The 24285-nt window shown below is 40.0% G+C and overlaps 1 protein-coding gene and 1 long non-coding RNA gene across 21 annotated transcripts in view; one reads left to right on the top strand and one right to left on the bottom strand.

Annotated features, from left to right (window-relative positions):
* The window catches only part of LOC119481177 (adhesion G protein-coupled receptor L3-like), a 234267-nt gene that overhangs the window by 158430 nt on the left and 51552 nt on the right, over positions 1 to 24285 (top strand). For 15 of the 20 annotated variants that reach the window (XM_037757866.1, XM_037757855.1, XM_037757864.1 and 12 more), the window contains 5 exons: positions 728 to 831; positions 5365 to 5550; positions 7642 to 7680; positions 18150 to 18333; positions 24040 to 24162. In XM_037757866.1, coding sequence (XP_037613794.1) covers positions 728 to 831; positions 5365 to 5550; positions 7642 to 7680; positions 18150 to 18333; positions 24040 to 24162 — 636 coding nt within the window. The remainder of the gene's footprint in view (positions 1 to 727; positions 832 to 5364; positions 5551 to 7641; positions 7681 to 18149; positions 18334 to 24039; positions 24163 to 24285) is intronic. The other 5 variants (XM_037757857.1, XM_037757869.1, XM_037757865.1 and 2 more) reach the window with 1 other exon arrangement.
* Positions 7734 to 18319, bottom strand: LOC119481180. The gene is made up of 3 exons (XR_005205123.1): positions 18242 to 18319; positions 9965 to 9976; positions 7734 to 7743 (listed from the first exon to the last, which is right to left on the bottom strand). It is a non-coding gene; the product is annotated as an uncharacterized LOC119481180 (long non-coding RNA).

Raw genomic sequence — 24285 nt, 5'->3', positions numbered from 1 at the left:
AATTATGATTAATAAAGTTGAAGGTAGGTATAGCAGGGTCAGAGAGCCCTAACAGATGATGGTCACACTGTTTAATTTTACTTTGGAGGTGTATTTTTGCTAAAGTCCAGATGGAACATTGTAAGACTGACACTCCTAAACTACATATCTGTCAGCAGAGACAGTTTCCTCAAACCAACTTAATTGACCTTTCGTGATGAATTCAGCTATGGCAGACTTAATTGGCACCTAATTTGGTGTATTTTTCTCATGCAGGAGTTGAACTGTCACACGCAAACGCTGTCTGACTTTTAATGATTAAATGCAGACGCTGTCTGGGCGAGCTCGGCTGGCCTCGAGTGAAGCAACTTCATTTCAGTCACTATAAGATAAAACCATCCAATTACATTTTGCTACATCCATTAATTTAATCACTCAAGAATTGTGTTTCTTTGGGACGTCGCAGTTTTATTTCGGGCAAGTTTTTGCAAATAAGAAAAGTACTTGACACACGGAAGAATTGGGCAGTCGTTGACAAGACTGAACGCATTATGTGGTCCGTCACTCTAGAAAAATGAGAAAATGTGGATAAGCTTGATTGTCTCCCAAGAGATCTTTTAGAAACACACACGTTACAAAACATGTGTCACTGTAGCTGCTCTCTCTTTACTGACATGGTTGTGTCTCTTGTTCAAATAAATGTGATGTCATTGTTCTCACTAAGCCGCTGTCTTTCTTCTCTCTCTAGGTGTGGCTTCATACATGTGCGTGGGTCCAGAGGGATACTGGGACCCCCAGGGACCCGATTTTAGCAACTGTACCTCCCCTTGGGTCAACCTCATCAGCCAGAAGGTACAAAGCAGCACGATATAATAAGCAGAACATGTGCTACTTAAAGTAACATCACAGTTGGTTTGTTTTGGGCGGTGCTTTTTTTGTAGGGTTCTTTTTCTGATCAGGAACATATTTCTCTTAAGAATGAATACAACCAATAGAAAAATGCATAAACATGGATTTGGCACTGAGTTTAAATGTTAATTTGATGTGTACATTTGTTCAAGAGAGTTTTTTTTTTAACAGAACTGTGCCCTTTAAGCCTGTTCTAAGTAATCACAGCTCACAATGCAAATCAAGGGTATATATATATTGCTTGTACTCAGAGGGCTTTTTTGTGTTTTACTCTTTTGTTCTTTGTCTCTTTCTAACTAGGCAATTAATGTCGTGGATTAGCTGGAGGGCTCACTTAATAGAAGGGTCATGGCTTTTCTGTATGCGTGTGTTTGGCGAGTACCAGTACCACAGCACCATGATCTAATGCAATAATTCCCAACCTGGGGTCTGGGCCCCTCTTAGGGGGGCGGCAAAGATCACAGGGGGTGCGCCAGGATTTGTCTGCTCTGAGGTTGTCAAAATTAGATTTGTTCATGTATAACTAAAATCATAATAACACTAATAACTAATTTATACAACAGTCGGTATATAAAACAATTCAAAAATATATTTTTTCTAATGAGATATTCTGCTTCAATTCATATTTGTTGGCGTTTAGCCTTTTTGAAAACAACATTTTCACTGCATTCAAAAACCTATGCGCTCCCGCTTGATGCAGACAAAGGAGGGGCAGTCTAGCAGCAATTTAACAACACCATAAATTACATTTATTAAACCACAATACCAAAAAAATCTATTTTGGCTTTAATGCTATTATAGTAAATTTATTAAGTCGTTACAAACAAATATCATATTGTGTATCTGCATTTGCTTGGTGAATCTGTCAAGACGTCATCACTTTATTTATGTTGACGAAACTGATATTCATTAAAGAAAGTAATTTTCATAAAAAAGACTGAATCATTTAATATACTGAATCACTTTATTCAAAATGAGGATTTTATTCGAGGATTTGTAATTTTTTTTAAAGTGATGATGTTGGGGGGGGGGGCTCAGCTTTTTATAGATACAAGTAGGGGGGGATTGAATCACTGGTCTAATGGACTGCTGTAGGTAACGGCTAATCCAGACCACTTTCTATCTCCTGACACGATACAGCACTTATTTGCATTTCATACTTCTCAAGCACAAACGATTTGTATCTCCTCTCCTCCACGGGCAAGTTATTATGCAAAGCCTCATAGAAAGCTTCCTATGTTTAAATCTCTAATAGAATCAAATCAAAAGAGGAGGAGGTTACTGCAAGTGAGGATCGGGGTTCCAGGTTATGAATTGCAGGCAATGTTCTCCCTTAAACTCATAGGGCCCTGAGGCGTGCATGTTATAACACTTATGATCTACTCAACGGCACAAAGCTCGGCCCATTAAACAAACGGCAGTTTGCGGATATGGATGGAGAATGGCTGTTGGGGAACAAAATAGAAGGGAGAGAAATTATCAGGTGCATTTCCGTGCAGCGCGGCACCGTTTGAGCGGTGCAATAAAGCTCCACTACAGGCTGCTGGTTGGAGAAATTAACTAGAGCAATGCGATAAAGGCTATGTTTTTGTACGGATTCAACAGTAACAGTTTGATTCTAATGTAGAAATATTGCCTGGAAGAAGTGACAATCAAGTAATGCATGTGTTTAACAAAACTGTTTTTACTCTTTTTTTTTTTTTAAAGCAAGTCACACTTCAGTAGTGTGAAGATTTTAATGAAGATCAACGTGTCAGGGATCTGGAATGCCCATCTGGCACTTTGTTATTTTATATCTAGAGCCATTGTCCTGCATGTGTCACTGCTCATTACCAGATGGTTCGGTAAGACAAAATGAGAAAGGAAGATGTAGGGAATAAAAAAGAGAAAGAAATGACATCACATAAACAGAAAGAGAGAGAGGGAAACAGAGATATTTACCCTGCATCCCACAGCTCCCCTCATTAAGAGACAAGAGCAAGGAGGGAAATGAGGAAAACATCTTCCAAAGACACGTTCCCCTGCATACACCTCTCTGTGAAGACCAATTTAAGCAGTATAATTGGCTTGACTAATAAACTCACAGGCGATGACAGCAGGTGATGCCAGAGTAAATCAGTATGGGCCTGTTATAGTTGGTGTCACTGCGGTTTCCAGGCTCATCTTACTGCATCGAGTCTATTAGTGATACCTTGAAGGTAACTGACCTTTGAAAGACAACATCAGACCATTTAGTCTAGTTGACTGCACTTTTAAGTTATTTACCATTCAAAAACGAGACCAACTATTACGTAACGTTTGTCTTATAGTTATAGGCATAGATATGGATGCAACATGTAAAAAATATTTTGGTCCAGCGAGTCTTATCAGCCTCATTTGGTGACTTTCAAATAACTTCTATCCTGCACTCATAAAAGTATTTTATTTTCCAATAAGCATGTCGGATTATATGAAAAAAAATATAGCATTGCACTGAAAATAATGAGCTGTTATGTTTCTAAGTTGTTGGATAAGGCCCATTTATTTACATGTCTGGCAAGTACAGACTCCAAAATGTGGGAAATGTGGTTGACATCAAGGGGCACCTCTTCACATTATTAAGGTAGAGAGAGCAAGGTTGAGATGTACACTCTAATTTGAAAACCAGGATAAATAACTGTGCAAAGTACAAAGTTTGCGAGCAAACCTTTCAGGGTTTGTGGTGAGCCTCATTAGCCAATAAACAGACGCCTCCATAGCTCACAAGTTAAGATATTAGGAAGTTTCTCCTGTGAAAGAAATAGCATGAGGCACTTTCTCTACTATTGTAAGCAAAACTACATGATATATGCAGCTAATGGATATATTTTGGCAAATTAAAAGTTATCTCAGGTAACGTTGGATGGGGTTGCTGGAGGGTAAACTTCCCAAAATCCAAAAAAAGAGCAGGACAAAGCTGCTAATGTGGGAAAATATATTACACAAAATATATTTTCATTTGTTTTTTACTTAACCTGTAGCACCACAATGTGGTAGGCTAATTGTGTGCTTCCAGTAGGCTACCTCTGGTTCTGAAAAGTGAAGCCAATGCGAAAGTGCCTTAAACTTGCATTATTTCTAATAGCCAGCAGGGGGCGACTCCTCTGGTTGCAAAAAGAAGTCTGATTGTATAGAAGTCTATGAGAAAATGAGCCTACTTCTCACTTGATTTATTACCTCAGTAAACGTTGTAAACATGAGTTTATGGTCTCAATTGCTAGTTTCAAGTCTTCAATACAGCATGATGTTCCATTTAGAGTACAATTGATTGACAGGTTGCTACCACGGCGTTGTCTGGTGGGAGTTGTCCGTGTTTGCGTCTTAGAACTTAAACACTTTCACAGTGTGTTTCCAATTCATAAAAGTAAATTATGACCTTCTTGGTCACCTAAACATGTCAGTGTTCGGTTCTACTGAGCTCCACCCTTCAGGTTGCAAAAAAACAAGATGGCAACGGCCAAAATGCAAGACACGAGGCTTCGAACTGTGGTCCACAAACCAATGTGTGACATTGCGGTGACTACGTCTACTTCTTATATACAGTCTATGTGTGCTTCTTGGAAGACCACAGTCTTAGTTAAATGGCAAATATTTTCCTTATTAGAGCCCCATGCACAGAATTCATAGCTTGACAGACCTGCCATGTCTTAGTTATTGTTGTTAACCCATGATTGGACGATGGCTGTTCGGTGGAGAGGTTGTATTGAACACTTAAGTTTTGAGGAATGTCATTATACATGCTGGTGAATTGTTCAGTCAGTGAAATAGCAATGTTAAAGAAAAGACTCTGTGTGTGTCAGAATGAAAATATGATGGAGCAGAATAGTTAGAAAACATGGGAAAGGTCTCCAAAACATTATAAAGCAAACCTTATTTTAAGTCTTACAACAACAAAAATAAAATACTCCATATCTGTTTTCAACAAATCCCAAGACACAAAAGTCACACAAGCTTTGGAACAAAAAAATGAATATCCAAGAGGCTGTGTCCTCTGTGTAAAACATACACACTGCTTGCCCCAAGCTGCTGTGCTCCCCATTAGTTTCATAAAGGTGTAAGGCTATCTGGGGAAATTCTCTCAATAGCTGATTTCATAATTGCTTCCGGATACAATATTGGCCCCAGTGTACACACAGCTGAGCACCGTCTCGCCACATTAATTGTGTGCATTATAGCAGCAGTTCCGGAAAATGTATAGGCTAAACGACATTCATTTTAAGGGGCTACACATTTGTATCTAGCAATTTGTCATGTTTTCCCATGTTTTCCACTGCACAGGTTGCAGATAATAAGTTCATGCCACAGCAAAAAAAATAAGGATATGAAGCTTGTTTGGATGTTTGTTCAGCTGTAGAGGAATACATCTCATCCAGTTCAGATAGTCAAATGTTTCTGTCACAATTTGAAAGAGGTGTTTGTAAGTGAATCCGCTCCTATTTTCTGTTTGTTTTTTTACAGCTAAAAGCTGGAGAGACGGCTGCAGTCATTGCCAGGGAGTTGGCGGAACAGACGAAGCGTAATCTTCAGGCAGGAGACATCACCTTTACAGTGAAGGCCATGGTTCAGCTGGTGGATCTCCTTGACGTGCAGCTGAGGAACCTCACGCCAGGCGGCAAAGACAGCGCGGCACGGAGCCTCAACAAGGTAGTTAAAGAAGAAATATCTTCTTCTTTTGCTTTAAAAGAATATCCTGACTATCTAACAGGCTGGATAAACATAGCCTGCAGGAAGGGTGATCTATTACCCTGCTTGTCCACACTGTTGCCAAGGAGCAGATTCAAAATGTAGGAATTTCAGGTGAACGATTTTACTCAAAAGTGCCAATTTGTAAGTGAGCTAAACCTTTCCAAAATGGAGGTCTATCTACCACAAAACTCCAATCCAGTCAAACCTGAACAGTAGGTATTCTTTTAATGATCTGCTATTTGGCCGAGTGCTGTCAGGTAAAATGATATCCAGCGTTTTCCTGTGGTCCGGTGCATACTAAAACACACCTTCAATTTCAGCGTAAAAAGCTCAGGCATATCTCTTACTCCAGTATCATGTATTATGCTATCGATTTAACTTTGATGTACTTTAAAAGATGTTATCCATATGTCATGCTCGTCAAAAGTGCTACACTTGTACCACTTGATTTATATTAATGGGACAGGGTAAGTTGGGCTAGATCTAAAGCCGTAGGAGTGCAGAGTTTTTCCATTTTTTAGCTGAACCTGGAATCTAATGCATTTACTCCCCAACTCACAGCAGAGCACAGTAAGGGGGCACTCAGGCAAAGCGAGCTAAAATAATACTTTCTGTCTGCCGAGCAGCCAACAGAAAAGCAAACGTCGGAGCGGTTCAAAATGTCAGTCGTTAATTTGCTGGAGCGGCTTCACTTGTAGAGGAACACGAACACCTGTTCTCAGATAGCATTTTTTTTTTCCGGGGACGGGTTTTTATTTCATTGCCGCAACAGACACAGATGTCCCCATTGAGTTTTTAGTGCCAGTTTTCTCCAATGGAGAGGGGGAGGCAGTAAAGATGGCCAAAAGGCCTCAGTAGGGAACGCGATGAGTAAATTCACATTGAGGAGCAACTAGAGTTTATAATACCTCCTTGAAAAAAAGGTTTCTCATAAAATGCACCACTCAAGATAGAGGCTACTGCTGTGGTCCAGATTGCCGCCGAAGTCTTTAGCTTTTCTTGTAAAGATGAGGAAATGGCGAGGTTGAGGGGAAAAAAGCTTTTAAATCCACAATAATTTAGAAGGTCACAGGCTTACTTGTGATTTATAATTCTCAGTCCTCCGATATAGACTCCATTGTCGCAGTATGGTGCATCTATGGAGAGAAATCGCCCCATATCTCTCCCTCGTGTTTCGACTTCCCTTTGCTAGCGAGAGCTCACAGAACTCTTCCTACCCTGCTCTGGCAGTGGCTGATGTTTACCTTCCCAAGTTCAATCATTTTGACACAATCTGCAAAGAGCTAAGCGAATTAAAGATTTTTTTTTTGATAGCGAAGCACAATGCTCTCTGCCAGCAGACAATGAAAGGATTGAGTTGGCAAATGGTGAGATCAGTGTCGTTTTCATGATCAAAGGGGAGCTGGCTAACGGTACGGACGGGAGCGTTTCCAGAAGAGCGGGGCTGTGATGTAGAGCAAGAGGCTCCTTTATGGGGGGGAACGGTACTCTTTGGAGCTAATCTGCATGGGATTTAGCACGGTACTAGAAACCTAGCTGTTAAGCCTCAGAGTAGCTCTGTTGGCTACCTTGCTTGTATCAGAACTCAATTAAAATGATTCACTCCCCATGCAGTGCTAACAGCGTTGAGCTTCCTGTAATTTTTCAGGTATGCTAAATTGTTGTCAGCACTAACTCCCCGTCAACCGTGGCAGAGGTTCAAAAAGATAAATAGCTCTCACATGAATTTCTTAAGTGAAAAATAACAATTAAATAAAATAATAACCTTGAAAATCACATTTAAGAGTGTCATAGGCGTATTCCCACATGTCTTGTATGTCTCATTTTAGTGCTAATTAACACACGAGTCTGCTGTTTTTTTTTAAGGTTTAATTAATGTACTGTAAATGCTACTTGGCACACAATTCGTGAAAAAGATTGTTGCAAGAGTAATATTGTTGTTTTTTCTCTCACTACTCTCAAATCTGCTTGAGCAGAGGAAATGTATTCAAGTGGAATTGTTTGAGTTGTTGACCTTTTGCTAACTCTTGCATTTCCTTTGGGTTGCAGCTGCAGAAAAGAGAGCGCTCTTGCCGATTTTATGTTCAGGTATTTGGATCAAATTTCCCCCCCCTAACCTACTCTCCATTCCCTCATTGTGGCAACTGTGCTCTCATTTTTTTTTTTTTTTGCCATATCAAATGAAGTTTGATCTTTTGAAGTGGAAAGAACTGGCAAAACACAATTCTTTAGAGTATATATATATATACGTACATACTGTATATATCTGTGTGTATAACATCTGCTGAAATTCTGGTGCTGATGGTAATGCTGAATTCAAAAGTTCAAATTTCATTAGTGTCATATTATTTACGTTACATCCAAGTGCCTCAAACCTCCATATATGAGTCATATGTCATCGTTGTTCCCTGCATGCATACTGTATGTCGTCCCTCCTCCTCTAATACGTTTGGCCTGAGCATGAGGCTGAGAATTTCTACATTTTCAAAAGCCATATATCCATTGTCGATTTGTCAGATGTCTCAGTCATTTTAAAAATGCCCTTAAACCATCATATCAGCACCGCTTTCCAGTGAAATAACCCGCATAAGTGGATAGCATCAGTCAAAAATAAGGCTCTCAGGCATGTAATGCACTCTACATTTCTCAGTAAATGCTTAAGAGCCAAAAGAAGTGACCTCATTACACCAGCAACTCAACTTCTAACTACTAAGTCAGCCAAAGTCATGGCATGTTATGATTCCCCCTGATGCATAATACATGTGTGTCCTAATTTAGGGGGTTCTCTATCGCTTCCCTCAGCTATTTCTCGGGCTACTGAGTGATTTTGTTGTCCCTGGGGTGACATTTAAACTGTCATCGGAATCATTTCTACCTCGACGAGGGAACTGTGGGAGAAGTTGACATCCCTGTCTCCCATACAGATGGCTACAATAAAGCTGCACATTAGAGGCAGATGTTGTTTTGTATGTATTTTCATGCAGCGCTCATGTTAAGCGACACGTATTTGCCTCGATTCCTCTGAGGCGTGTCAGAAGGCACTTTGCTTTGTATAGTCATGTGATGGTGCAAATGATATCTAACTGGAATGTATGCTTGAATATGGTTTTAGCGTGCTCACATGTGCAGATGGGTTTGTGAGTGTGAGATGCTTATAGGATAAGGCTGGTGGTATCCTATGTATGTATATACATTTTTGTTGTCAACAAAATGCCTTAGAAAGATTAACAATCAACCAAACCATTAGCCAAACACTGAAATATGACCTTCTTCTGAGCCACAGACCTCTATTGACCTCTATAACCAAAAGAATGAAACACATATCATTGAATCACACTGAACATGCCGTCTGTATTAATCCGCGGCTCAAAATAGTCCCCAACAGTTGCGCTACTTACTCCTATTTGGGTAAGTTTCCTGAAAACTACACAGCTGTTTTAGGAAATTACTGGACCCTTTTAAAAACTGAAACTATACATTTGTGACCAATTTTTTAAAGATGCACGCCTTGAGTAGGAACAAATGTGCTTGGGGAATTTGGAAAGTATTGAGAGACATACTAACACATTGTTGGTTTCGGTTATTTTATGGGACATATTGACAGGAAAAATATAGAAAAACGCCTTTAAAGCTGCTGTCAGTATCTTGGAGCAAATATGATAAAAAAGTATTTTTTTGAAAACTGTCATTATATCCTGACAATAGTGCATGAGACAGATCATCTGTAAAAAAAAAATCATCTTCCTCTGCCTCCTCCTAGTGCTTCTAATGGCATTTGCAAGATTTCATTGCGCTCGAGCCAAAACAACCAATCAGAGTCGAGGAGTCTGTGAGCAGCTGTTGATCACTGCTCACGCAACTCGCAAATTCTGATCAAACAGTCAAACTAGGCAGCGCTGATCAAATATGAATCAATATTCTGTTACTGTAATGCCTATTTCTCGCCTCAAATGTTTTCAGAAACATATTTTAGTGTACTGTTTAGCTGTATAATTAGATAGTTTTCTCCGACTGGTGGGTGTTGCTTACCTTTGGGCGCGATGAAATCATTAGGAGCACAAGTGGAGGCAGAGGAACATAATTTTCACAGATTGTCTGTCTCATGCACTACTGCCAGGACATAGTGACAGTTTTTTTTTTAAAATAACTTTTTATCATATTTGCTCAAAGTTACCAACTGCAGCTTTAACTACTCACAGGGTGCAAATCACAAGCTAGTTTATTCCAAAAAAGATATAACAATCCATTTATATAAGACCAAGAGTCCACAGACACACTAGCAGCTCTGTGAGGCAGTACTTAGTGCTTTGAGTTTAATGTTTACTTTCTTATACATAACACTATGCTGATGTTTAGCAGGTATAATGTTAACCATGCTTGCCATCTTAGTTTCGCATGTTAGCATGCTAACATTTGCTAATTAACACTAAACAGTAAACAAAATCAGAATAATAAGTTTTGCAGGAATTTGTTCAGTAAGTCAAGTATTGGACAAATCAACTGACCTGATGTTGGCACCAGATGCTATTACAATTTATCCCAAGGAGAGACATTTCACTAAAAACAAAAATGTCATCCTCATAGTCACTGGGATTCATCCTACCATGAATGTCTGTTTTAAATTCCAATAGCTATGATCCAATAGTTGAGATGTTTCTGGATAAAAGTGATGGACTGACAGACCGATATTTCCATTTCGAGAAGGTAAAGAAGGTAAAAAACAAAAAATGGCATATGCACCTGTATCTGAGGTCATGTTTTCACAACGTAGTATATACTGAGGTTGTATTGTACATTACCACACATGACTGTACACTCTGCTCAGCTGTGCACCTCCTCCTCTGTTCCGTCCCCTCGCTGGGTTTGACAAATTCAAACAACGGTGAAGAGCTTTCACTTGACGAACCAGAATAATGGAGCAACATCTGTGGCCTTAGGTAAACACAGGCATTGACTGCACACGCTGCCAGCCTTTGAGGGACTTTCATTGATTAGGGAAATTGGGCAATGTTTTCTCCAACGGGGCCCTGGTGGTTGACATAAATGGGATTAGCAGAGGAATACAAAGCAAATGAGAGGCGCACCTGCCTCTGCTGTCCCTCTGCTCGGCGACGGTGCCGAAAACAGACTTTGACAGTACTTTGGGAACAGGCGGATCGTGCCGGTGCAGGTGTGGTTGTGGTGAAGGATGACATCGTCCAAAATAAAGTGCCGGGGCTTGAGGTTGATGTCCAAATGAGATCTCATCTTGATTGAGGGCTAAGTTAAGTGGTAAACAAGTAGATGGCACTTGAATTCTCCTGGTACCGACGCCGTCATCTCGTTAGGATTGTCAGGTAATTTCAATACAAACAGCTTCATTTGCTGTTTGTTACATCTTCACGAACAGTTCAACCTGTAGCAATCTCCCTGCTTCTGTTGATCCCGTGCAGATGAAACCATCATTGATTATGACTCTTTCTTGATTGTTCATAAACGGTGATATCTGCCACATGTCATAGTTAATTGAATTCCACCCCAACAGGATTTGGCCTTGATAAAGCTACAAAGCATATCGTGATCAAAACCATATGTTCTGCGATTCCCCTGCAGGGATGTTTCTCTGTTGTGCCCTTTGATTTCAACAAACATGATGAAAATAGCGGTCTGCGGACTCCCGTGCCTTTTGGTTATAGTAATGGCAGCCTGTTCATAGGCAGTGACATTATGGTCCAATTACTGTGATTATGTCCGTCCATGTTGTAGCTCAAGTCAAACACGCTAGCTTTCGAATGGCTTCTTCCTCCGGCATTTATTTTGTTTTAAAGCAGAAGATTTGGGATTTACAGTAAATTACCGTTATTTTAACACATAAAAGATTAAAGTTATATTCTGTGATTTAGTCGGAGCCAAGTGAGTGTGAATTTTCAGGATACAGGGAGGATATTGAGCTCCGACCCCTCATTAAAATGACACCTTTGCATGCAAAGATGACTATGGGGAGTGTCACAGCGCTGGATGACCTTAGAGCAGGCGGAACGGAGGGAGGCTCCTCGTTCTGGGAATGTAACGAGATGATAAAATTTCCCTGGTAGTCAATTTGTTGAAAGATGAAGATAACCACATCCTCGTAAACAGAAACCTCCTCGTCTGGCCCTGCAGTGCAGAGTTCTGCCTGGGTAATCTTTGTGAGCCCATTTTTTGCTCCAAATGGAGAGAGTGGAAGGATTTCTCAAACACTCAAGAATTTATGTTTATGTTCATTAATTTAGAGCAATCTTCGGGTCGTTTAGCACAAGTTTCAAATTAAAGGCGCACACACAGCAAGGTGGAGACCAGTGTGGGCTTTAACCCAAGTTCATCAAAATTAAAACACGCCATAAAGCAAGCTGTTCTCCTACACCATTCACAGCTATACCTACAAAAAGTAACGCACTGCAATTTGTATGTATCACACAAAATCAATTTGCATGTAATCCATGTAATTGTGAATTAGAGAGTATAAAGAGCGACAAACGCTGCGTGGGGAGGAGGTTGGGGTAGACGGGTGGGTCAAAAAACACCAGACTTTTGCCCAGGAGACCGGCGTTCATACCCTGTGAGAAACCAGAAGTCAACATTGAGTTATTTATAATGTAACTTCCGTACTAAAGTTACACCACTTCCATAGTTATTTTAACCCAAACCACAATATTTTCTTAAACCTAACTATAGTTGCTTGAACCTCACAAAGTTGTTTAATGTGAAGACGGAAGTTTATTTTGAAAAGACTGTATGCGTGTCACGAGCAGAGATTGACATGTGCTGCTGGACATTCGTAGGAAAACATGAGGAATCATTTTTCGTAGATATAATAGGAACCGCTGTATGAGAAGTTTATTCGAAGCCTACCAGAAACTAGAGGAATTATGCCCTTTGGTGCTGGAAGGTTTTTAATGTGAAATATCTGTACAGAAAATGTTAAGTTTGCTTTACACTGAACAAAATAATAATAATTGTAAATAATTAATAATAAGAAATGTATTTCTGTTGAAAAAAAAGAAAGCTAAGAATAACATGACTCTGTTGTTGTACCAACGGAGTTAGTGCTGTGGAATTAACACTTTTTAAAGTTGCTTAAAGTCTGCCTCACTGCCGTTGATAAATAAATAAAGGGCTGCTATTTGGGAATTGTACAATAGTAAGATTAAAGCTAAGACATAAGACAAAAAAAGCACAAAGGTAATCCCTCAGTGATTCACATATACAGACACAACCACCCGCTTACAAGAGAGAGAAGGTTTCATCAAATATTAAACAAGAAGGTTGCAGAGATTTTTAAAGAAGACAGAAGATTTGGCTCGCAGGTCAAATGAAAATACAGAAATGATGCAACAGCTTCACCTGTGCCGAGAGACGTCTAGTCAGAAGAGGACAGAGAGAACAAGATTGTTTGTGTTGTTTTTTTCCCCTCGTTTTGAGATCAGCCTTCAACGTCAGTGAGAGAAAACAAGTGAGAGGAACCAACTGGTGAACAGGAAGGGAGGAGGGGGGGAGTGCACACAGAAAGCCAACTAGCGAGCAAGCCAGGAAGGGAAGAGAGGGAGATCAGCCTCAGCCAGAATCAATTTCCCAGACCCAGAGTTCATTTCATCAATCAGCACACAGATAGAAGCACACACACCACGGCTTGGCTTGGACTCCTGCCAAGCACACGCTAATGTCCACCTCTCCCTTCCTTCCTTCTGCATTGGTATAAATGGCCCGTGCACTGCAGCTTTTCACGCCCAGTCATCATCCTTGTTCCAAGTGGAACATTCCAGCAGTGAGTCCAGTTAACGATTAGCATTTCCTCATGTACCAGGAACCAGAATGTCGTTTTTTTGTTGTTTTTTCACTGCTGGCTTACATTCTTTCAGCACAGGGATGTAATGCAGCTAAAAAAAAAAAAACTGGTTGGGAGGATGCTGCAGCAGACTGAGCTGCTACATTTGACAGATGGAGTGGCAGTGTGCTAATGGCAGTAAAATAGCAGCGAAGCCACCATCACGTCTACACGACTCACCTGCACAGACTATGAGGATGGTAGTGGTGGTGTGATGCTCGGCTGCACATCTCAAGCTAACCGGCTGCTGGCTGTAGCTTCATATTTACCATACAGACATGAGGAGTGGTAGCAATCTTTTTCATCTAACTCTCAGCAAGAAAATTGATAAACATATTTCCCAAAATGTCAAACAATTACTTTACGGCAATGTTAACAAATATAAATCTTATTCATACTGCTTATAACTTTAGAGACAAAAAAATACCTACAGCTTTTATTCGGTAGGAGGGTAACATGTAAATAAGCAAATTTGGCATGCATTTGCAATCGGAGCCATTTGCTAGGATACAAAATAAAAACAGGTTTCAAAAAATATATATTGGTATCGGCCCTGTGTAGTCACTGTGCATTAAAAATTTAAACAATTTCCATGATTTTTAGTTAAGATAACAGATTATGCTCACTGTTGGTTTGGGAGAATTTGCCAATGGATTGGCTCACAAATCGGTATCAAAGCTAAATTGTTTTTGAAACAAAAAAAACACATTTTATGTCTCTTTATAGGTCCAGTATGTAGCATTTCGAGGGATCTATTAGCAGAAATGGAATATAATATTCATAACTATGTTTTCATTGTTGTGTAATCACCTGAAACTAAGAATCATTGTGTTTTTGTAATCTGAGAATGAGCTCTTCATATCTACATAGGGAGCGGGTCCTCTCCACAGAGACCGCATGTTGCTCCGCCATGTTGCTCCGCCATGTTTCTACAGTAGCCCAGAACGGACAAACCAAACACAGGCTCTAGAGAGAGCCTTTCACGTTTTACGTTTTTCACATTACCTGAAGGCCACTGTAGTTCTCAGCCACACTTGTGAAACTGCGGTAACGTGAGCCGCAGAGTGCGAGAGAGTGAGAGGTACTCAGTTGGTTGCAATCTGCAACCACACCTCTAGATGCCCCTAAATCCACGCTGTCCCTTTAGAAAGTGTCCTTAAAGAAATAATATGGCATTTTGGAAAATGCACTTATTTGTTTTCTTGCTGAGAGTTAGGTCAGAACATTGATACCACTCTCATGTCTGTACGGTAAATATGATTATGCATTGTTTGCGTTTAACTCATGATAAAATATTCATGCTGAGCTAACTGGCTGCTGGTCTTAGCTTCATATCTTCCATACAGACATGAGAGTGGTATAGATTTTCCCATCTTACTATCTGCAAGAAAGCGGATAAGAGCATTTCGTCGTCTTTGTAAAATACAAAGACCCCAATGTCCCAGACAGTGTCCTCAATGATAGCTCCAACGCTGTTTGGCACACACAGATAGCTTAACAAAACCCTCAGGGACACGAGGTAATAACACGGAAAAGGCATTTTTCATTCAATGTGAAGTTATTTTGCGTGTTGATAACAGCCAACAGACCATTTTAGAGGACAAAGACATAGAAATGGTTCAGTTAGATGTACGCTGTAATTGTCCTGAGTTTCCTCTCACACAATTGGACTGTAGCTTCTTCAGACTGCAGCAACAGATAGTTTCCGTTTAGCGATAATAAACACTAAAAGTGCCTTTATGCTCTCGTTCAGGTAATTGTCTCATCTGTAAAACATACTGTGAGTCACTTTGCCTACCTTCCTTCATGGATACTCTACAGTGTTGATATCATAATGTCAGTCTCTGAATTGAATGAGGGGAAATTGGCATGCCATACGCATATTAATAACAGTAATGAATAATTTGCATCTCAGTGATTTGGTAATCTATTGCATGTCCAAATGATGCACCATGAGTGAATGTCAGCTTTGTTTCTTTTCTTTGGATGCTGTTATAAAATGCGTGGAGGGCCTGCAAGGAAAATTGACCTTTACAATATTAATTTTTGATACATACTATATAGCCTCGGTTGTTTTATTCACTCTTGTTTATCAATTATCTATCGTGTACTCCCTCCTCGTCAAGCTTTTGACCCATCCCTCTGTCTTTGGGCGGGCTATTCTTCCACCTTTTTTGTACGTCTCTTCTGCATGCGGAAAAAAACAAAAAAACAAGACAGCCTCCTTTGCAAGTCCATCAATCCTTTCCCTGAAGAACCATTATTTCAGTGTTTTAAGAAGAAGTGCTGAAAAAAAAAAAATCTTGCAGTGGTGAACAAAGGGAAAAAAAATGTCAGTGCCTGAAGAAAAAGAGCTCCTTAATTGAGAGTGAATCAACCTCTGCCTCTAGCTGAATGTCAAAAGGTGTGATTGGAGATTGGCTGCAGATAATGAATAATTACATCAAAGTTGGTAGACTGCCTGTGCACGCGTGTGTGCGTGCACGTGCACACGCATGCGAGTTATGTTTTGGTATACTAGCAGGTGCAGAGGTGTGTGTTAGCTCTTGCGTCAGTCCCTCAAAGTGTATGTGTGTGTGTGGTTGTGTCTGGGTGTGGGCGGCTTAATGTGTGCAGGGTATGTTTTGAATGAGGAAAAGCCAGCTGGTGCTGTTTGAAATTCTCATCCAGTGCCAGTGAGTTGAATACAATCAGCCCTCCGTCTCCTCTTGCCATCGCAGTGATTTGAAACAAACATACAACTTAACATTATAAGGTAATTGGGGGTCCATTACACTTAGGCTTGGTGACTGGTTGGTTGGTTGGTTGGTTGGTTGGTTGGTTGGTTGGTAAAGACAGTTTTATTTTTTCCGTCTTGTGATCAGGAATTCATTTGATACACTTTGAGCACATGATTTCTCTTATCGCCTTTGGCTTTATCCCCGTGCTGTTTTTGAGTCATACTAAAACTCTTATTCCCTCTCATAATCCATTGATCAAAAAGGGGATCTAAGCGAAGTTCAGAGGGAAGTTCTGTGGCGTGACACCCCCTGTTTTTAACACGCATCATAGCTTCTATCTTCAGGATGTCACAACTGAGCTGGCTTTTGAAGAAGTGCAAATGGAGAATCAAGAGTCAAACCAATTTTTTTATCAGATAGAAGATTTCCTCTTTGGAGCGTGGAAATCGTACTATTATTATCAGTGCAGGAAGTTTCAGCAACACTTTCTATGACACCCATGTCTATAATGCATTATAAACCTACTTTTTTTTGTTTTTATGTGATGCACTTTGTAACTTTGTATTGATAAGTACTATATAAATAAAGTTATTATTATTATTATTATTACTGATAATGTGTTAAAATCTGCTTATAGCACGGTACATTTTTAGCTATAAGCACTATTCAATAATAGTTAGTTAGTTTGCAATGTTCATAATGGTCTATAACAGTAATCATAACACATTGTACAGCATTTTATGACTTATAATGTCAATCATTGCTGGGTTTTTTTGTTGCAAGAATCATTACAATTTCCATAGTTGTAATACATGATACTATTTTTATTGTATTATTGATAATCACATTATAATGTATTATAACGGTGATAATAATACATTATATACTTTTTATAATGCATTATAATGTAATAATAAGTTACTCTTAGTGGTCATTGTTTGCTTTAAAAGAAGTTATATATATATAATATCATTAAATCAAATGCACAAAGCGTTGTATAATAAATGTTCACGTCACTTAAAGCAAACAATGACCACTTATAGAGACTTAAAATTACATTATAATGCATTATACAAATCTATATTTATATTATATTATAAGTATAAAACATTATTACACAAAATAGACATGGGCATCATAGAAAGTGTTGTAAAATGCCTATTAATTCCTGTTTGACCACCCACTGTGCCGTAATGGCTTAGAAAAAGCGTTTCTTCCACTGGCAGTCGGGCTCATTTTGCTCTTCAGTGCAGCTGTACTGGGAATGAATTAGTTTGCTTGACCAATTAGTATTCCGTTCATAAATCTTGCCATTGGCATTTTTAAATCTTTAATGGCTCTTAATTTTTCATCTTGTCTCGAGAATGTTCTTGTTTCTTCCTTGCTTACTCACTGTGGCATTGTTGTGAGGAGATTAAAGAAGGCATAATAGTTGTTCTGCGCTATTAGTATGCATCAAGGATGTGAGTAGTTGCGGATTGCTGCAACCAGCTAATACAGTACCTTGTACATCCACTGGAATGTCGCAATTCTTTGTAGTGCTTTTGTGTATTGGGATTGTCTGCATGGAAGAACATTAATCACACCAATTAAAGACTCTAGCCTCGAGTCATGTAAGAAGTGGCCTCTAGTCTTGTAAGCAGTGGTTCTGATTCATTTACATGATTAATTCTTCATGTAGTCTAGATAAAAGGAAACGGTAACAAAAAGCAGTCTTACAACACATCCAATGTCATCATAGTTTCAGGTGTTTCTGCTACTAGTTAGCCATGTCCTAAAGCATCACTTGTAAATGAATAAGGGTCATGGAATTTCTTAGTAGAAAATGCTTCTTCCTTTGCACAATCCCACAGGTTTGAATGATTTGTTTTTCAGTCCTCAACCCTCGTTTATCTCCCTTCACTCATACCGTTTACCAAATTACCATGTCAAACAAGCGCAGTCCCAGGCCAGCTTAGCTTCTCCTTACTAAATCAATGCTTTGGACTCCCCAGGCCATGGTGGAGACGGTCAACAATTTGCTGCAGCCGCAGGCCCAGGCGGCGTGGAGGGAGCTGAGCACGGGCGAGCAGCTGAGGGCCGCCACCATGCTGCTGGACACGGTGGAGCAAGGGGCATTCGTCCTGGCTGACAACCTGCTGAAGACGGACATCGTGCAAGAGAACACCGACAACATCCGTGAGTATAAAACATTTTATAGTTATCTGTCTTTACACGCGAATATAAATATATGTAAAGAAAGAGTTGCTTGTTTTGCACAGGGGGAAGAACTTGAAACATCCCCTCCGGACATGTTTTAAGACATATAAGAATATGATGCAAGGAATGGGTTTTCCCAGTCTTTCTCCAGTCCAGCCAGTTGAAAACATGCGTGTTAGAGACTTCTTCCGGCTCCTGTTGGCTCCTCACAACATGGCATAAAATAATCTAATGATACAGCTTTTCTGTACTTTTTTTATTGGAAGGAATGGATCAAATTCTGATAAAACATCATTTTGTGGAGGGGGACTTTAGATATCTGGATTTCTTTCGTTTTTTTTAAGCGATGAAAGCAATGAAAATTCCATGCCAGCAAGCAAATTACACTTTAATTTGGTTGACTTTGTCTGCATAAGTAAACCATCTTGGACAGAATTAAGTTAATTTCTCCTCAAGCTGCTGGGAACACAGATTATTGGCTCAGCTGGAAGACAGCATTGTCAGTTATGATATTCAGAAAAATTGGAAGCTAGATTTAAACAGCTGTATATGTTTGGTTCGGTCTCTATCATGTTTTTTCCAGTGGTGTTTCTCACAAGTGTCTCAAGTGTTTCATCCTGGTCTTGCCACTTGTAGAGCAGTTACAGAGTTCACCATACTGCTATTGATCCAGGGCGCTCTCATATTGACAGCGGTGCTCTTGAGGCTGTGGAACAAGTGTGAAGGTCACTGGATTAATTCTTTCCTCTCTCGCAGGAGGTTAAATTTGGCAGGGCTGCTTACGTCTGATGGCAGTCGGCTGTAAATTGACAATTATCTCAAATGATTGTACTCGTATTCATGTTAATTATTAGCCGGAATTAACCACTAGTCGCGCAGATCAGGGATCAGTGCTCATTATACAGTGTATAAATATCAAATGAGCACAGATAATGGGAACTACTGTCATCAATATTTTTTCCCTGGTGGTGGATACATCAGATGTTGAAGCGTAGAATTTATTAAATCTGCAGTTTTACATTGAGAGTACAAAGCACAAAATAAAATTGAATTAAATAACCTTTTTTTTTTTGCAGACGGCGGCTAGTGGGGCAAAGGGAATTAAGAAAAAATAATGTTATGATGTATCGCCCTCTTCTCAGAACAAGTGGGGATTTTTTTTTTCCAAGTTCCTGCTGCCATGGCAACCTAAAAATATAGGTCTGCTGACTTAAAAGGAAGCAAGCGTAAGGAGAATTAATAAAAATGATTTTATTGTATCTGGCACACTATTCATCTGGGTATTAAGGGGGATTCTGAGCTCGTTTGGAGAGAGGGGGGGATGAGACGATGCCTACTCAACTGGAGTGAGATTTTATAGCGCATAGTGCTAGTCTGGTTAATTATGTGCTGGTGACATGTTTACTAGGCCTTATCTCTCTGTTTGCTCGGCTTATTTTTTTTCCAGCCAGTTGGCTCCCTGCAATCCCTCATGCCATGCAGGGTAGTTAAATGAGGACAACGGGGCCCATTTAAACATCAGTAATTACTGCAGCAGCTAATCATTGATCTCTCACACTGAATCACATGCAACGTGAAGGGTTTTGTGTATGTGCAGGTGTACTGTAGCTCACACGCATTCCACCTGGTGACACCTTCTCATTCGTTTTTTGTGCTTTAAAGTGAATCTCGAACAGTAAGCAAGACCCGCTCCAATTTTAGGTTCAAGCCGATAATGAGATCTATTTTCTTCGCTTTCAAAGAAGAAGCATATTTCCTCGCCCATTGTGGCTGTGTCTGTGTTTACACGTCACAGTGCGTGTGCTCGTCGAGGGCTTTGTCTGCGCAAGAGTGCGCTCCTGCTCTCTGCATGATAATCTTATGAGCAGATTTCCGCCGATTAGCGTGTTATTTAGACGGGCTTTGAAGGTATAGCCTTTGGGTCCAACAACGACTATGGCATCAAAGGAATTCCCTAAAGCCCCGTCGTAAGCTCTTTTACACAACCACACAGGGAAAAAGAGAGTTAGAGAGGGAGAAGAAAAATGCTTTCTTTATTCCAAAGGAAGGCTTGGAATCCAGGGAATGGTGGGCTATCTGGGGTATTGTCTTAGCTAAGTCGAATAGGAATGTATCACCAAAACCCCCTGGCCTTTGCAAAAGCACAAGAGAATGTTAATACAAAGGGTTTTTTTTTAAGAGAAAGTATGGGAAGCCTTGGTTTGAGAACAGATACAAAGGGAGGATTAAATATGGCCTCTTTGTAGCTTTTCGTGGGCACTAACCTTTATCAAAGACAGAGGTGTCATAGTCCACTGACATCAGATCATCACCTGAATGCCTTATCAGGCTGCCTAATGAAGTTTCTATTTCTTACACTTGATGGAATTGTGTTTGAGATTCTCCACCGCAGACTAATCTGCCAGCCAGTCTTTGTGTTGAGATGACTGCCATTAGTGTAGCATTGGCATAGCAGAAGAGAATGCAGTGTCATTGACCGTGAAATGCTCGGACCGGTCGGAAATGACCCTCTCCGACAGGATACGAGGTTATTCCGTCTCGAAATATTCGTCTGGAATTCGGGCATGACACCATCTTTGGAGGGGGGGAATAAAGTCAAATACATTTCAGTCAGAGACACTCGCATTAAGGAGTAGCTTATACAGATAGATTTGGTGGGAAAAGGAGGGAGCTCGCTAACAATCCAAGCACAAATGAAGATAAATCTTGGAGAACACCTTGGATGGGCGCAGTTAACTTCTACAGCTACAAGGATTAATCGATCAGTTGTCAACTATTAAATGAATTGCCAACTATTTTGATGATTGATTAATCGGTTTTATTATTTTTTTTAAGAAAAGAAAAGTCAACCACATACAGAGGCTGAGTCCTTACCGCAGTGAGCTGGGTTTGAATCCGACCCGTGGCCCTTTGCTGCATGTCATCCCCTCTCTCTCTCCCCCTAGCATGACTATACTATGACTATCAAATAAATGCGAAAAGCAAGAAATAATCTTTAAAAAAAAAGAAAAACAGTCAAAATTATGTTAAATATGAATATTTTTCTAGTTTCTTTACTCCTCTATGACAATAAACTGAATATCTTTGACATTTGAGGATGTCATCTTGGACTTTGGGAAACACTGATCAATATTTTTCACCATTTTCTGACATTTTATAGACCCAACAACTAATCAATCAATCGAGAAAATAATCGACAATGAAAATAATTGTTAGTTGCAGCCCTGCTTCCTGCAGTCTCCGCTGGTTATCTGACAACCTCAAGCTGATGACAAGACTTCAGGAAGTCACTGCGCTCAGCCAAGAAATAGTCCCCTTTAAAATCACAACATTTTATTTTTACACTTTGTTTTTTTAACGTATTAAACAAAGAAGAAATAAAGTTAATGAGTGAGCTTTATAGGTGCTGGTAGGTGTTATTTTGGGACCAATTCAGACTGTTTCTGAATTTCCCCCTGTGTCCGGTCTTTGTGCTAAGATAAACTAACTGGGCGCTGGTGGTAGCAGCATATTTACTGTATAGATAGTATAGAGAGTGGTATCAATCTTTACATCAACTCTTGTAGATAGAAATAAGCACATCTCCCAAAATGTTGAACTCTTCCTCTTCCATCTAGATTACATATAACCTTTATTGCAATACCATTTCAACATAAGGCAATTTTGCACAATGTCTTAGACATGTTTATTTGCAAAAGCTAATGGTAAAAGCGTGCCATCTTTTACATACATCACTATTTTGTGAATTTACAAGTGAGATGACACAGCATTAATGGCAGCTTTTTCTTAATTTACTCCTCTCACCTGTATTAGTCCATACTGCTTACCTCATCTTTTGGAATTTGACATTTGTGGAACTTCTTTTCTGTAGTTCTGCCTCGCAATGAATCCGTGGATTCATCTCAGTGCTCTGGGACTTAATGTGACATTTAGGAATGCCTAGACTGCACACAGGTCACCGGTACTCCAGAGTAAAGCACACTCGACTGCTTTATTAAACTGAATTGTATCATACCATAACACCTCTGATGGAATGAGCTTTTTCAGCTGAGCTCCTATCAGCAGCTCATTTTCCTCTGCTGTATGACGCCGGAGTCTTTGAACCATAAATTAGGAGCTTGCTTCAGACACAACAGCTGCTGAGCTGCCGCAAAAGCGAGCTCGTCTCCCCTAGCTGGTCTTTATCTCCTTGTATCTCTCGCTCTCAAGAGAAAAAGATTTCTTGAAATGAAGACGTCTTTTTTTTTTCAAACGCCAAAGACAACCCTAAGAGGAAACAATGTCACCTGAACACTTGATAGTCACTTGATTAAGAGGCCTATAGCAAAACACAAACATCCCCTGCTCACAGAGAGAGTTGAGAGGGAGGCAGTCCTTCAAAGCTGCCTGAATCAAGACAGGAGGTGTTGCATTTGGTGCTCGTCGGAGATGCTTGGATTAATAAAATCAGCTACAACAGGAGAGCGGCGTGATGGGAGATGTGTTTACTCATGGCTGCTGTGTGCTGTAGTTGGTAGGTCTTTACCTAATAATAGCAAATAAGTCACATTGAGGTCAGGCGCAAAGCATCTATGATCGGTTTTATCGGTTTAGTTTCACACTTCTGTTCTGACATTACTGCATGTTGAAAGCATGTTTTTCAAGTGTCAAAGCTGACATATTTTGACAGTACATTGCTGTGATTGTTAAGGTCTAGACTCTTGTTCATGTGATGTGGGACCAAAGGTAGAAATAGGGAAAAATTCCATTGTTTATGACTTGCGAGTAGAGTTGTACTGATACCAGCATCGGAAATGCGTCCGATACTGCCCAAAATTCGGGATCAGGTACCGACGAGTGCGCCAGTCTATGCACCGATCCAATACTGCTGTATAATTTATCAACCTAGGAAAAAAATCAACCTATTTAACCAGAAATTAATTATTCTTTTGCCGCTACAAAACAGTAGCCTTCACTGTGTTGTCGCCCTGGATGTATCATGGCTGCCACTGGTAACTACTGTTTTAGAGCAGCAAAGAAAAACTGATTGCAGGTAGTTTGTCATGTGACGATAGCAAACAACAACAGTGCGGAGCCAGTGGAGAGTGTAACGGTAACGATAGTCAGAGTGAGGAAAATGTCAGCCATTTGGCAATATTTCACAGTGGAAAATCCAACAAGTGAAACGGCGATATGTGCAGTACATAAGGCTTCTGTTTCGAGGGGTGGCACTAGTGTTGCCAAGTTCTATTGCATTCATTCTCTGTATGTATTTGTTCATGTTTTACAAAGGGTTTAACCTGAGCCAGGCAACAAAGATAGTAATAACATCACATCCATACATGGTCAGCAGTAAACAGCTGTCTTATAATAATAATAATAATAGTAATAATACTAAACTATATATTTTTTTTATCACACTGGTATCAGATCTGTACTCGTTATCAGCAGATACCACAAGTTCAAGTATGGGAAAGGAAAATATGGTGTCAGAACATCAACAGAAAGCTAGAAAGAATTGTTTACGGTCAGTGAATGTGGAGTAATTCCTTTAAGACCTCAGCTGTAACACTGTGTACTGTTGTGCCTCTGCGATGTATAGTCTGCCGCACATTTTACGTCTATTATGTCCGTTGTGTGTCATAAAAATCAAACGTATTGATTACTAACTGCTCTCTTGCCTGGGTTTCTTCTGTATGTGTGCAGAGCTGGAGGTGGCAAGGATGAGCACAGATGGGAACTTGCCTGATCTGAAGTTCCCACAAACCGGAGGACAGGGCAACTCTATCCACCTCTCAGCCAACACACTGAAGCAGCACGGGAGAAACGGTGAGCAGTCTGCTTTTATTGGTCCCCTGTCGTTGGTTTGAAGTGAAATCAGTTGGTGTATTATGTATTATTCAGGTTTGTGATATAGCAGAAATTTAACAGACAAAATGTGAAACGGTTATA

Source organism: Sebastes umbrosus, chromosome 22 (assembly GCF_015220745.1).
Source record: "Sebastes umbrosus isolate fSebUmb1 chromosome 22, fSebUmb1.pri, whole genome shotgun sequence".
NCBI lineage: Eukaryota > Metazoa > Chordata > Actinopteri > Perciformes > Sebastidae > Sebastes > Sebastes umbrosus.
The sequence above is the reverse complement of the archived record's forward strand: the minus strand, read 5'-3'. Positions and strand labels throughout refer to the sequence as shown.